The sequence below is a fragment of the Marmota flaviventris genome, chromosome 8 (genome assembly GCF_047511675.1).
Source record: "Marmota flaviventris isolate mMarFla1 chromosome 8, mMarFla1.hap1, whole genome shotgun sequence".
NCBI classification, from domain to species: Eukaryota; Metazoa; Chordata; class Mammalia; order Rodentia; family Sciuridae; genus Marmota; species Marmota flaviventris.
In genome coordinates this window covers 41,539,209-41,554,691 of record NC_092505.1, presented here as the reverse complement: position 1 = coordinate 41,554,691, position 15,483 = coordinate 41,539,209, and the positions used below count along the sequence as shown (strand labels likewise).

The window sequence follows — 15,483 nt, the reverse complement described above, 5'->3', positions numbered from 1 at the left end:
CTTCTGCTCAAGTCCAGAGCCTACTCACTCACTACCGCTCAAGTGTGCCAGCAATGATGCTGTCTCACAGTCTCCACACTCATTGGTCCTCTCTGCTGGGGATACTCTCCCCCGAAGTTCCATGGTTACTTCCTTAGGTCTCTAAATGTCACTAGACAGCAAGGCTTTTCCTGACTAGTCTTTATAAATTAGAAATAGTTCCCAATAATCTTTCCTCTATACTAAGTTTTATTTTTATTAATATAATTATTAATCAAATTTTTAATAATTTTTCTAAATTATATGTTTTTAAGTTACTTTAACAGTGAGACACGAGGCATTCCCTGACCACTCCACAAAATGTCCACATCTTGTATCCTCTTGTCCCTGAAGGAACCTTGAATCATCTTGTCCCTCAATTTGTTTTACTTTTTTCCATAGTAGTTACCACCATCTGGGATTTCACTTATTTGTTTTTATCTGCCCCTGCTACTAGAACACAAACTTCTTAAGGGCAGTTCTTTTGCTTTCTTCATGCTGTCCCCTATTCCCTTGAACTGTACCTGCTATATAGTAGGTGCTCAATAAATATGTTGAATGAATGGGTTCTTTGTGAGGTGCTATTTTCTCTTCTAACCTCCAAATCTACCAATCCTCCTGCATAGCTAACACTGATATAGTACTTACTCATGCAAGGAACTGTTCATAGTACCTTATATAATTTTCTCATTTAATTTTCCAAAGCCCTACCATCTCAATTGATAAGAAAACCAATATACAAAAAGATTAATTAATTTGTTAAAGGATCATAGCTCGGATTTGGTTGGCATAGTCAGGATTTAAACTTAAGAAGTTTGGCTCCAGAATCCACATTATGTTGTCTCTATTCATGTATTTTAGATGAACTGTTTTTGCTCCTGAGACTAACCCCTGCACTTCTGTACTAGACTTCTTCTTTCTTTGTATTGTGGCTTAAATATCATTTACATGCTAATGATTCCTAAATTTGTATTACTAGCCCAACATGTCTTCTGATTTATGACTAGAATCTGTCTATCGGACAATTCTACATGGATGTCAAAGGGTCATATCAAACCTAACATCTATAAGGTCAAATGCTGGATTTCCCCACTTCCTTATACTTGTTCCTCCTGTCTCAGGCAAGGGTACCATATTCACCCAGTTACTAAGGCTAAAGACCTCATTTTCTCCCCATACCCCATATCAAATACACCAGCATGTTAGCCCTGCCCTTAAAATATGTCCTGAATTCAAACACCTCTCAGCACCTTCACTCCTACCTCTCAGCACCTTCACTCCTACCTCTCATTCTGCTCCAATGTAACCTTAAGAGATGCCTCTCTTCACTGTGCTTTCTTAAGACAGAACTCTTAACCAGAACACTTCTTCTTTCCATCCCCCTGCCTTGTGTTTCATTTTTCTTCATTGCTTGGTATTTATTTACTGTCTGAGCACCCTAACTTCTACCTCGCCCCACTCCCATGCAGAACATAAACAAGGTCTGTGAGGACAAGAACTTTGCCTGTCCTGTTCACTGCCTGAGTGACACATGAATTCCTGCCTGGCTATACCACACATGTACACACACCAGACAGTAATCCTTTCTCTTACCTAAAGACAATAATTTCATCAGCCATTTCTTGGCGTCTCTTATACTGTTGCAAACATATAGAGCAATAATCCTGTTTGGGATTCAATCCTCTAGTGACAGAAGCTCTCAGGTTACACAATGACCAGTGGAGATCTTGGTTTAGAAGGCTGGTTGTTGTTTCAAGCAGGGTCTGTGAAAGACCAAAACAAAAAACAAACAAGGTTATCAAATGAAAGGTAGAGAAGAATGGAGAATAGAACTTGTTTAGTTTTCAACTACAAACAACTGAAACTGGAAGGATAAAATTGATGAGACAAACATCAAAACCCCCAAAACTCAAGTAGTTAATGTGCAGTATAACAAGGCTCAAGTCTGTCACTAATTCCTACTGAGAAATGTGTATTCTGCCATTCTGTGGTTTAATTCAGTTTAATTTAATTGATGGCTTTCAAACAACTAGATAAGCTCAAATCTATTTATTACATTTATATAATAACTTCTGTCTTGATAGCTCAGGCTATTGTAACAAAGAACAGTCTGAATTGCTGTTTTTTTATCGAAACTGCATTCACGGCAATGTTTCAAATAACCTTTCGCTGAGAAAGCTAACGGTCATTACTCAGTTTTCATCTCCCTTGGGCAGGGATCACATTTTCCTGATCAGCACTCATAAATCATTGTGATCCACTCAAAAGACTCTGACATTGTCAGTAAGTTACATAAAGAATTCTCACAATTATCACATTAAGTCATCTTAAGGCTCTTGTGCTTATAAAGTATTGTTTCCATACTAAACTAATTCTCAACATTCATTTTTTATCATTTGGATATACAGCTGGATTTTTTTTGTTTATTGATTTTATTTTTTTTAAATACACAAAAGTGGAATGCATTACAATTCTTATTACACATACAGAGCAAATTTTTCATATTTTTGTATATAAAGTATGTTCATGCCAATTTATATCTTTATACTGCTCATCATCTGTAGCAACCAGAGAAATGCAAATCAAAATTACTCGAAGATACACCTCACTCCAGTCAGAATGGCAGCTATTATGAAGACAAACAACAATAAGTGTTGGTAAGGATGTGGGGAAAAAGGTACACTCATACACTGCTGGTGGGACTGCAAATTGGTGAGGCAAATTTGGAAAACAGTATGGAGATTCCTTGGAAATCTGGGAATGGAACCACCATTTGACTCAGCTATCCCTCTCCTTGGATTATACCCAAAGGACTTAAAAACAGCATACTACAGGGACACAGACACATCAATGTTTACAGCACAACTCACAATAGCTAAACTGTGGAGCCAATCCAGATGCCTTTCAGTGGATGAATGGATAAAAAAAAAAATGTGGCATATATACACAATGGAATTTTACTCAGCTGGATTCTTTTTTGTCAACCCAAAGTGGAAGATGGAACTAGGTACTGTCCGCCCTCCTTGCTATAAAACTTAGCTTTTTAAATTGCAATATAAAACTTTTAGTTTTAATTACCTAACTATCCTAGTTCTTTCCAATCAATGCCATCATTTTCTCTTCTTCTATAGCTCTGCAATTGGCAAAAATTTTCCACCTTGTACTCAGCTTTACTTTACTTTTCTTCTGCTACCCTGGTCTCTGTGCCTACAGGGGTATCAAACTTCACTGGCTTATGCCTAGCAAAGCTGCAAGTTTTACAACATCTAAGAAAAACTCTATCTCCCAAATTATTCTTTTGCTTCTCTCTCATATTCTTAGGGGGGAAAAAAAAAGCTGTAACATACCTAAATGGAACTTTTCCTAAGAAAAATACATGTCCACCAAGCTGGTTCTTAACTGAGAATTAAAGCTACAAGAAATTGAAAGTTAATGGAAGACTAATGACCATTTTTGGCTAGTGGCAATGATGTGTTTCAAAATACTAAAAATAACTCATTTAATTTAATTTTATTTTGTATATATATATATATATATATATATATATATATATATATATACACACACACACACACACACACACACACATATATATATATATATATATATATATATATATATACACACACACACACACACACACACTGACCACCCTTTTCATGAGTTATAGCTTTATCACCAATTATTTTTCCAGAAAGATTTTTGTAATCTCATTTTGAAAGGTAGGTATTAGTCTGTCAATCAATCAAAAACAATTCTGAATTAGATGCATTTCCATATTTTAGAATAAGTATATACATGTAAATTAAGGTCAAGAGAAATTTAAAAATAGGGGGAAAATATACACTTATCTTGATTTACCTTACTTTCAGTAAAGAGATGGCAATTTTTTAAGGAAAAAAATGGAGGCAAAGGAGGAAAAAAAGAGAAAATTATAAAAATAGCTTTTGTTCTACCTTAATCAACACAAAAAAGCAATAGAAGACAGGAAATAATTAAAATTAGAGCTGAAATCAATGAAATTGAAACAATTGAAAAAACTGACAAAGCAAAAAGTTAGCTCTTTGAAAAAATAAATAAAGTTGGCAACCCTTAGCCATGCTAATGAAGAAAAGGAGAGAGAAAACTCAAATTACTAACATATGTGATGAAAAAGGTACACTTATCTCAATTTACCTTACTTTCAGTAAAGAGATGGCAATTTTTAAAGAAAAAATATGGAGGCAAAGGAGGAAAAAAAGAAAATTATAAAAATAGCTTTTTTTCTACCTTAGGGCATACTCAGATAATAGAAAGTGATTTACTTACTTGTTCATAGTTAAAGGTATCTAACATTCCCAGAATAAGACCCTGGATTTCTCCAAGTTTTCCTTTTCCATATACTGGATCCTAATTAGAAAAACATATAATTGTTATGATTCTTGGTATTTTAAAATTACTTTAAAATATAAAATACCTGAAAAAAACCCAAATATACTCAAATACACACACACACACACATATATAATATTTTTATTTTTTAGGTGTAGATGGACACAACACAATGCCTTTTATTTTTATGTGGTGCTGAGGTGATACCCGGGTCCCGCCCGTGCTAGGCGAACGCTCTACCGCTGAGCCACAACACCAGCCCCTCAAGTATATTTTTTACAGCCACAAGATATTCATTCTTTCATGAATCTTCACTGGAAACGTCCATTAGTTTTCATTTGAACATCTCAAATACTTTGGAAAAATAAATGTTAAATGATCTAATCCCCTTTCTTAATAATCTTTTTTACAAAACTTATTGTTGTTTGTTTTCATAATAGCTGCCATTCTGACAGGAGTGAGATAAAATTTTAGTGTAGTTTTGATTTGCATTTCTCTAATTGCTAGAGATGATGAGCATTTTTTCATATATTTGTTGACTGATTGTATATCCTCTTCTGAGAAGTGTCTGTTTAGGTCCTTGGTCCATTTATTGATTGAGTTATTTTTTTGTTTAGCTTTTTGAGTTCTTTATATATCCTAGAGATTAGTGCTCTATCTGATGTGCAAGTGGTAAAAATTTGCTCCCAAGATGTAGGCTCTCTATTCAGTTCACTAATTGTTTCTTTTGCTGAGAAGAAGCTTTTTAGTTTGAATCCATCCCATTTATTGATTCTTGGTTTTGTCTTCTTTAATTTCTTTCTTTAGCATTCTGTGGTTTTTAGAGATCTTTCACCTCTTTCATTAGGTTGATTCCTAAGTATTTTATTTTTTTGGAGGCTATTGTAAATGGGTAATTTTCCTCATTTCCTTTTCGGAGGATTTGTCACTGATGTACAGAAAACTCTTTGGATTTATGGGTGTTGATTTTGTACCCTGCTACTTTGCTGAATTCATTTACTAATTCTAGAAGTTTTCTGGTGGAATTTCTCTAGGTATAGAATCATATCATCAGCAAATAGTGCTAGTTTGATTTCTTCTTTTCTTATCTGTATACCTTTGATTTCCTTCATCTAGTTGCTCTGGCCAGTGTTTCAAGAATTATGTTAAATAGAAATGGTGAGAGAAGGCATCCCTGTCTTGTTCCAGTTTTTAGAGGGAATGCTTTCAACTTTTCTCCATTTAGAATGATGTTGGCCTGGGGCTTAGCATAGATAGCTTTTATAATATTGAGATGTGCTCCTATTATCCCTGTTTTTTTCTAGTGTTTTGAACATGAAAGGGTGCGGCACGTATCTTATTGAATGCTTTTTCTGCATCTATTGAGATGATCGTATGACTCTTATCTTTAAGTCTATTGATGTAATGAATTACATTTATTGATTTCCATATGTTGAACCAACCTTGCATCCCTGGAGTGAATCCCATTTGATCATGATCTACTATCTTTTTGGCATGTTTCTGTATTCAATTTGCCAGAATTTTTGCATCTATGTTCATTAGAGATATGGGTCTGAAGTTCTCTTTCTTTCAATGTCTTTGCCTGCCTTTGGAAGGAATCAGGATGATATTGGCCTCACAGAATGAGTTTGGAAGTGCTCCCTCTTTTTCTATTTCCTGAAATTTTTCTTTTTCCTAAAATAAATTGAAGAGTACTGGTATTAGTTCTTCTTTAAAGGTCTTGTAGAATTTGGTTGTGTATCCATCTGGTGCTGGGCTTTTCTTGGTTGGTAGGCTTCTGATGACATTTTCTATTTCATTGCTTGAAAGTGATCTGTTTAAATTGTGTATATCATTCTGATTCAATTTGGGCAAATCATATGACTCTAGAAATTTGTCAATGTCTTTGATATTTTCTATTTTATTGGAGTACAAATTTTCAAAATAATTTCTAATTACCGTCTGTATTTCTGTAGTGTCTGCTGTGACATTACCTTTTTCATCACATATGTTAGTAATTTGAGTTTTCTCTCTCCTTTTCTTCATTAGCATGGCTAAGGGTTGTCAACTTTATTTATTTTTTCAAAGAACTAACTTTTTGCTTTGTCAATTTTTTCAATTTCATTGACTTCAGCTCTAATTTTAATTATTTCCTGTCTTCTATTGCTTTTTGTGTTGATTTGTTCTTTTTCTAGGGCTTTGAGATGTAGTTAGGTCATCTATTTGTTGACTTTTTCTTCTTTTAAGAAATGAACTCCATGCAATAAGCTTTCCTCTTAGCACTGCCTTCATAGTGTCCCAGAGATTTCAATACATTTTATTTGTGTTCTCATTCACCTCTAAGAATTTTTAATCTCCTCCTAGATGTCTTTTGCAACTCATTGTTCATTCAGTAGCATATTATTTAGTCTCTAGGTATTAGAGTAGCTTTTAAAAAAATTTTATCATTGATTTCTAATTTCTTTCCATTATGATCTGATAGAATGCAGGGTAGTATCTCTACATTTTTATATTTGCTAAGAGATGCTTTGTGGCATGATATATGGTCTATTTTAGAAAAGGATCTATGTGCTGCTGACAAGAAAGTATACTCACTCATTGAAGGATGAAATATTCTATATATGTCAGTTAAGTCTAAGTTATTGATTGTATTATTGAGTTCTATAGTTTCTTTGTTCAGCTTTTGTTTGGAAGATCTATCCAGTGGTGAAAGAGGTGTGTTAAAGTCACCCAAAATAATTGTGTTGTGGTCTACTTGACTCTTGAACTTGAGAAGAATTTGTTTGATGAACATAGATGCTCCATTGTTTGGGGCATATATATTTATAACTGTTAAGTCTTGTTGGTATATGGTTCCCTTGAGCAATATGAAATGTTCTTCTTTATGCCTTTTGATTAACTTTAGCTTGAAGTCTACTTTATTTGATAAGAGGATGGAAATCCCTACTTGCTTCTGCAGTCCATGTGAGTGGTATGATTTTTCTCAACCTTTCACCTTCAGTCTGTGGATGTCTCTTCCTATGAGATGAGTCTTCTGGAGGCAGTATATTGTTGGGTCTTTTTTTTTTTTTTTGATCCAATCTGCTAGCCTATGTCTTTTGATTGGTGAGTTTAGGCCATTAACACCAGGGTTATTATTGAGACATGATTTGTATTCCCAGTCATTTTTGTTTATTTTTGCTATTTAACTTGACATGGTTTCTCCTTTGATTAGTTCTTCCTTTAGTTTAATACCTCCCTCGCTGATTTTCATTGTTGTTTTTCAATTCCTCTCCATGGAATATTTTGCTGAGGATGTTCTGTAGTGCAGGCTTTCTAGTTGGAAATTCTTTTAACTTTTGTTTAGCATGGAAGGTTTCTTATTTCATCATCAAATCTAAAGCTTACTTTTGGTGGATATGAGATTCTTGGTTGGCATCCATTTTCTTTCAGAGCCTGATAGATGTTGTTCTACGGTCTTCTAGCTTTCAGGGTCTGGTTTAAAACATCTGCATGTAACCTAATTGTTTTCCCCCTATATGTAATCTGATTCCTTTCTCTTGTGGCTTTTAATATTCTCTGTATTCTGTATGTTAAGCATTTTCATTATAATGTGTCTTGGTGTGGATCTGTTGTGATTTTATACATTTGGTGTTCTGTAGCCTCTTGAATCTGGTTTTCCAATCTATTCTTCATGTTTGGAAAATTTTCTGATTATTTCATTGTTCATTCCTTTGATTTGGCCCTCTATGCCTTCCTCTATCCCAATAACTCTTAAATTTGGTCTTTTTATGCTATCCCATATATCTTAAATGTTCTGTTCCTGGTTTCTTACCATTTTCCCTGTGTGGTCTACATTATTTTTGAGATTATATATTTTGTCCTCATTGTCTGATGTCCTGTCTTCCAAGTGGTCTATTCTGATGGTGATGCTTTCAATAGAACTTTTAATTTGATTTATTGTTTCTTTTATTTCAAGGATTTTTTTCCAGAACCTCTATCTCCCTATGGAAGTAATTTTTGCTTCCTGTATTTGTTTATGTAGCTCTTTGTCAAAATGATCTTTTGCTGCCTGTATTTGCTCGCTGATATCATCCTTTAATTCACAGAATATTTTAATTATGTACATCCTGAACTCCTCCTCTGTAATTTCTTCTGATGTGCTGGCCATGGATTCTAATAATGTATTATCTTGATTTGTTTGGGGCACTTTCCTTCCTTGTATTTTCATGTTGCTTGTGTTTCTTCCCTTCTAGTACTGTGGATCCGAGGTGTTTTTGTTTTTATCCTATAGGTTTATAGTGTTTCTGTAGGGTTCTAATACCTCTCCTTTGAGGGGAAGGACAATGTTAACAGATCCCAATACAAACAATATACAGCCTTAAAAACAATTAGTTGCTATTAAGACATTTACAGTTTGGTCACAATGTACAGAAATGATGAATTCAATTATTATCTATAATACAATCAGTAGGTTTGTAAAGGGTTTATAGTTTCTGATGGTAAACAAAGAACTAGGGGTGAGGTGTAGGATGATATGCTGAGGAGGTAGAAGGTAAAGATATAGAATTATTATATCTTAGGAAATGTGGAAGAGAAATCTAAAGAAGAAGGTTAGTAGCAGAATAGAGAGGAAGTAATTTTGGGTAGACAAGTAAGTGGGAAGACAGTAGAGTACATAAAACAAACAGATAAGCTGGGGTTGTGGCTGGGTGGTAGAGCGCTTGCCTAGTGTGTGCAAGGCCCTGGGTTCGATCCTCAGCACCACATAAAAATAAATAAAACAAAGGTATAAAAAAAAAATTAAAAAACCCCAGATATATATTAAGAAAAACAAAAATGTTAAAATAGTAAAAATTGGAAGGAAAAAAAAAGAATATACAACACAACTGTAATATACTATTCAGATGTCCCAGACCTCAAAATCCTAATTCACCTAAAGTACTTGGTTTCACGTAAGTTGGGGATGTGAGGGCGGGAAAATAGGAAATGAGAAGAAAAAAAAAATCTCAAAGGAAGAAACAAGAATTGTTTTGGTTGAAGATCAGTATCTTTCTTGCTTCCCTTCTCATCCAATAGATGGGTCATCTGTTGTTAGCTGGTATCTCTGCCCTCAGGATGGTGAAGGTAACCACAGTGTCACCGTACTGGGGTAATGGCTGCTGGGAATAAGGGGGAGTTGAAAACTGGGTACCTGGCCAGCTGGAGTTCCAAACTGGGAGTTGCCCCCACTAAAGATGGTGATGACTCTGACCCAAGATGGAGGTGCCTGCTTTCAACAATGGGGTGTCGGGTCGAGTGATGGCATTGGATGTGGATGATGTGTTCAGTCAGAGCTTTGTGGCATGCAGTGTGTGGTTTTGGCTGTCTTCAGAGCCTGTATGAAGTTCCCAGATGCAGGCACGCTATGGTGTGCAGGAGTATATCTCTGTTGCTTTCAGAGTCCCAAGATGGAGGTGACTGGGGAGCCCCATGTTGGTAGGGGGGGAGTGGTGGCCGGAGTTCCTGCGCCTGGGTAGCTGCTATTGTCCTGTGTGGGAGTGGTGTCTGGGATTTCTGTTCAGGTGGTGGCTGAAAGTTCTGTGTGGGTGCTGATGCCTATAGTCCTGCTCGGGCACCCAGTAGTCCTGCATGGGCGTGTAGTTGGGAAACCTACTCTGCCGCTAAGGCTTAGAGCCCTGCACGGGCACAGTGGCCGTGATTCCTGCCTGGGAGTAGGAATATCACTCGCAGAGAAACAGTATTCTCACTGCTTGAGTCCCAGGTCACGGACTGACACAGAATGCTGCCTCCCTTTGGCCTGCTATCTTGGATCCCTCTGTTTGTATTCTTGGTAACTTCCATTCTGACTGATGTGAGATGAAATCTTAGAGTAGTTTTGATTTGCATTTCTCTAATTGATAGAGATGTTGAACATTTTTTCATATATTTGTTGATCGAATGTATATCTTCTTCTGATAAGTGTGTGAACTGCCATACTACCCAAGCCCTGCACAGATTCAATGTAATTCCAATTAAAATCCCATCATCATTTCTTACAGAAATATAAAAAGCAATCATGAAGTTCATTTGGAAAAATAAGAGACCCAGAATAGTCAAACTAATCCTCAGCAAGAAGAGTAAAGCAGGAGGCATTGCAATATCAGACCTTAAACTATACTACAAAGCTATAGTAACAAAAACAGCATGGTATTGGCACCAAAATAGACATATAGACCAATGGTACAGAATAGAAAACATGGAGACAAACTCACATAAATACAGTTATCTCATATTAAACAAAGGCGCCAAAACCATACACTGGAGAAAAGATAGCCTCTTTAGCAAATGGTGCTGGGAGAACTGGATATCCATATGCAGCAAAATAAAAATAAACCCCTATCTTTCACTATGCACAAAATTCAACTCAAAGTAGATCAAGGACCTAGAAATTAGTTCAAAGACCCTGCACCTAATAGAGGAAAAAGTAGGCCCAAATGTTCATCACATAAGATTAGGCCCCAACTTCCTTAACAAGGCTCCTAAAATGCAAGAAATAAAATCAAGAATTAATAAATGGGATGGACTCAAATTAAAAAGCTTCTTCCCAGCAAAAGAAACAATCAATGAGGTGAAGAGAGAGACTACATTTTGGGAGCAAGTTTTTGCCACATGCATGTCAGAGTGCTAATCTCCAGGATATATAAAGAACTCAAAAAATTTAACACCAAAAATACCCAAACAATCCAACCAATCTTCTCTCCACTGCTGCTGACTTGAGGTATGCCAAATAATCTGGAAAATGCAACCTCCAAATCCTCTCCCACCAAAACAAAAACAAAACTGAAATCCAACCACCCAGAGATAAGCACTGTTGATATTTTAATGTATACTTATCAGTCTTGTTTCTAGAGGAGAGAAAGGGTGAGAATGAGAGATAAATTTCCCAGCATACAAAATTTGCATATTTCAAATACAGTACTTTTATATCTGTTTTTTTTTCCTTACTGTACTGATATATCCTGAACATTATCCGGTGTAGTTTCTAACTGAGGTTGGTTTTCAGTACTCTGAGTTTGGCTAGATAAGAATGAAGCTGTCTCCCATAGGATCCTCTATCCTCCTAGCTGCTGTAGTTGTGCTGAAGAAATGGAAGGTACAAAAGAACTGTGTGTTTGTGTACCAATTAACAAATTAAAAAGTTTAGGCTTGAATAGATCATGTAAAGCTTAATAGAAAAACTTTCTAGAAATCATTATCTCTAAGCCAAAGATACCTGTTCAGAATGTGGAGACCACTTACAAAAGGCAAGAATGTGAATATTTCACACTGGTCCTTTACTAGAAAAGCACCTCAGGTTATATACCTACCAGACAATTTCCTCATTTTATTTTCCTTACATAAAAACAGAATTATGTTAATGCTTTCATCATTACTTAATTATGATTTAGTCAATATTTCAATAAATACACTTGTTTCTTAGTCAAAAGGTCCATGGATAGTGTAATATTTTATCTACAATAATATTTGTATCCAATATGTTAAGGTAGTTCTGGCATGTGTTTATGACAAGGGTGACTTGGAGAATAAAGATGTCTTAAAAGGTTAACTTCTGGGAAATAGAAGAAATCTTTATAGGTCATTTCTATATTTACATCAGTATATTCTACTTTAATATACATAATTTAAAAGCAAAACCATGAAAACTACCTCATGCTGGGACAACATATAAATTATAGAATGCAAAAGTGAGCTCAAGGCTTCTAGCACAGCATGTACACAATCCACTAGCACTTCAAATTATTTTCCAAAGATGTCAGCTGAATTCTTCAGCAATGAGTAACTACTGAGGCTTTCTTAAACTTGTTTGTAAACTATGAAAAAAGAGGACATTTGGTACACATAAAATTTTCCAAAAGTGCACTAAAGAAATGATTACCACTTTTTTTCTTATTGCTTTCTGGCATTTACTGTATCGTGTGTGTATATGATTTGTTTTAAAATGAAAATCTTTACTAATTGAGCATAATTTTAAAATATAAATGATGCTCTATGCAGGAGAGTATATAAATCACTTGCTTGCTTTAATTCCTGCAGTAAGAAACTCATAAATAGCTTCTTAAGAACCAAAAATTACTTTTGCTATTGAGTGAAGACTATATCTAAATATATGACATAATATATATATGGGTCCCTTAAAAACACTCCCTCACTTATCAACTAACATTCATTAGAAAAGTCTGTACAATTCAGGTCTGAGGCATCAGTTTGAATAAAATCTGGAGGTCAAGAAGATCTCAAAAACCTCTTATAATTTGACATCATGTGACTTTTTATTTTGGAAAAATGGATTTTTTTCAGTTGAGTCAGAGAAACTGTACATCTAAATAACTGCCATTCTCTATTTTCTGAGCTAAGAGGTAGTGTATATACGTAGTTTCTTTTTATTTTTAAGCAACACTCTATCATTATGGGTATACCATAAGTGCTTATTCATTTGACTGTTTTACACTATTTCTAGTTGTGGGTTATTAGATATGAATATGCTATGAAAACTTGTATACAAGTTTTTGGATATATGCTTTTATTTACATAAAAGTTTAATAGCTGAATCATATGGTAAGTATTAACTTACTAAAGATGGGCACAGTGCTTACCAGTAGGGCACACTTCATTTCCTGTTTTTCAAGAATCACTGTCATTTATTGTATGATATTCACTATTTTTGTTTTTGAAAATCACCATTTCATATATTTTGTCCAGTTTGGGGTTGTTTCAAGAAGAACAGCAATTTGGCATCTGTTTTTCCATCTTTGCCAGAATAATTCCTTCATCCTTGATTTTATGCATTTTAGAAATAGTTACTTAGTACCTATTATATGCAAGATGCCTCTGTGCTAAGGTTCTGGTGATAGACCAATAGTCAAAGTGTAGTTTTACCTTTCAAGGTCCATATAATCTAATAGGAAATAAAAATAAGTAAATGAGCCTGACTCAGACATTTCTTAGAACTCCATCATTGGCCTTCTGTTTTCCTTGCTAACCCATTTTCTCATAAAATTCGTCCAGTTTCAAGTATTTAACTACTATATCTATGTTGATGACTTCCACGTATACATCTCCACTTCTTGCCTCTTCTGCTAAACTTCAGTCTTATACTCTCCTACTACTGTTGGCCATATGGACATGAAATCGGGAGCTTAACTAGGTTCTTTGTTATATCCTTATATTTTTGTGTGTCCTCCTACAACAGCCGAAGTCCAGTGAATTCTATCACCCAAATGATTTCAAAGTCTACCTTCTCTCCTCCATTCTTTGTAATCCAATTCCCAAACTCTGAGTACCTACCACCTTCTAGATATCTTTAGGTCTTTAGTCTTAATCCCTTCTAATTCATCTTGTATAATGCATACTGAGTGATCTTTCTTTCTTTTTTTTATATATATTTATTTATTTAGTTAGTTCTCGGCGGACACAACATCTTTGTTTGTATGTGGCGCTGAGGATCGAACCCGGGCCGCAAGCATGACTGCACGCATGACAGGCGATCGCGCTACTGCCCGAGCCACATCCCCAGCCCCAGCCACATCCCCAGCCCCAAGAGTGATCTTTCTAAAGAGAAACCTCATTCTATCATTTCTTTGCTTAAAATCTTGATGACAACCTACTGAATTCAGAATAAAATCCGAAGTCCTTATCATGGTTCACAAAGCAATTAAGGTCACAGTCTCTGCCTATCTCTGCAAATTTCAGTTCCATGATTATTCTTTATTCTTGTCCTATGTGCCAAGCATACTTAAACAATTACAACTTCCCCATGTTTTCTCCTCAAAGTTTTTATAATGTAGTTCTCTCTGCTTAGAATAATCTCTGTTCTTTCTCTGATTCCTTTAGGCTCTTAAAAGACCTCTTTTCTTCCAGGATAACTTTTCAAATCCTCTGGTCTGTTTCAGTTATACAGTTTTACTAGTACTTATTTGGTTATATATATTCAGAAATTCAATTCAGTCTAACTGATTCAAAAAAGATAATTTTTGTAAAGGCATTATTGTGGTTCAAGTTTAAGCAAAGGAATGCAAGTAAGTCTTAAGAACTAGAATGAGGTACTAAGGTCATCAAGATCTTCTCCTGGTAATGTCTCCTCTGCTGGTTTGTGTGTTTTGAATCTTTTTTATACACCTGTTCATTCTCTTCTTTGTGTCTGTTTCATTCTTCTCTCTGGTGATTATCCTTTTTTCAACATTCCAGTCCATATAACAGAAAAGAAATTACTTGTTGGTTCCTGAAATTTGTACCCTAAATAATCCAGAAACCCCCAAAGAGACTTAGGTATCTTTCTCAAGTTCAGTTCTAAAAAGGACTCTGATTGGCTACACTGAAATCAGCTAGTTGGAACCAGGAGACAGGGTCACACTTTCCCATGGCTGCTCCTGGTCTTGTCATGTGGAGTGAGTGTAGAGATACTGATATGGCAGTTTTCCATGGCAGTTACAAGGAATTTAGAGCAGAAAATCCTTAAAGGTGAACACTATTACTCGCTTAGAACCCTATGAATAGATGTATCAAAACATTCCCTGTCTCTTATAAAAGCTCCTGTGGGGTAAGAACTATGCCTTTCATCTATCTGTGTAATGAATAGACAAAGAAAAATATAATTAAAAAATTAATGACTAGCTCCTTTAAAGAGCAGAGACCAAAACAAATAAGTTTCAGTGATGTAACAGAAAAGAACATGAATTAGGATTGGTGGTAGTCCAGGAACTGCCACTAAAGATAGGCTGATATTTAACTTCTCTATATTCTAGTTTTCTCCTTTGTCAGCAGGAACTGTTATAGTAGTTCCATCTACCTCAAGATTGTGGTGTGCTTCATATGAGATATCTGAAAAAGTACTTTGAAAACTTCTTTAACCTATGGTAAGATAAATGAGGTAAAACAGAAATAACATCTTTCCTGATTAGTGAGGAGTTAACAGCCACTAAAAGTAAGAAAATGATTATAATAAAAGTCAGTATAATTCAAATTAAAGTGGAGATTTTCAGATATTAAAAGGCTTAAAAGATGCAAACCTTGAAATACAAAATTTTACTTTTGTTAAAATTTATGTATGGTAATATGTGGTTAGAGCTCTCCATAAAGCAAAATATATACACTGAG

The 15,483-nt window shown here is 35.1% G+C and overlaps 1 protein-coding gene across 1 annotated transcript in view; it reads right to left on the bottom strand.

The window, feature by feature from the left end:
• The window catches only part of Vps8 (VPS8 subunit of CORVET complex), a 252,940-nt gene that overhangs the window by 51,929 nt on the left and 185,528 nt on the right, over positions 1 to 15,483 (bottom strand). Inside the window, exons 42-43 of the mRNA XM_027951524.2 lie at positions 4,327 to 4,407; positions 1,612 to 1,781 (exon numbers count right to left, since the gene is read on the bottom strand). Coding sequence (XP_027807325.1) covers positions 1,612 to 1,781; positions 4,327 to 4,407 — 251 coding nt within the window. The remainder of the gene's footprint in view (positions 1 to 1,611; positions 1,782 to 4,326; positions 4,408 to 15,483) is intronic.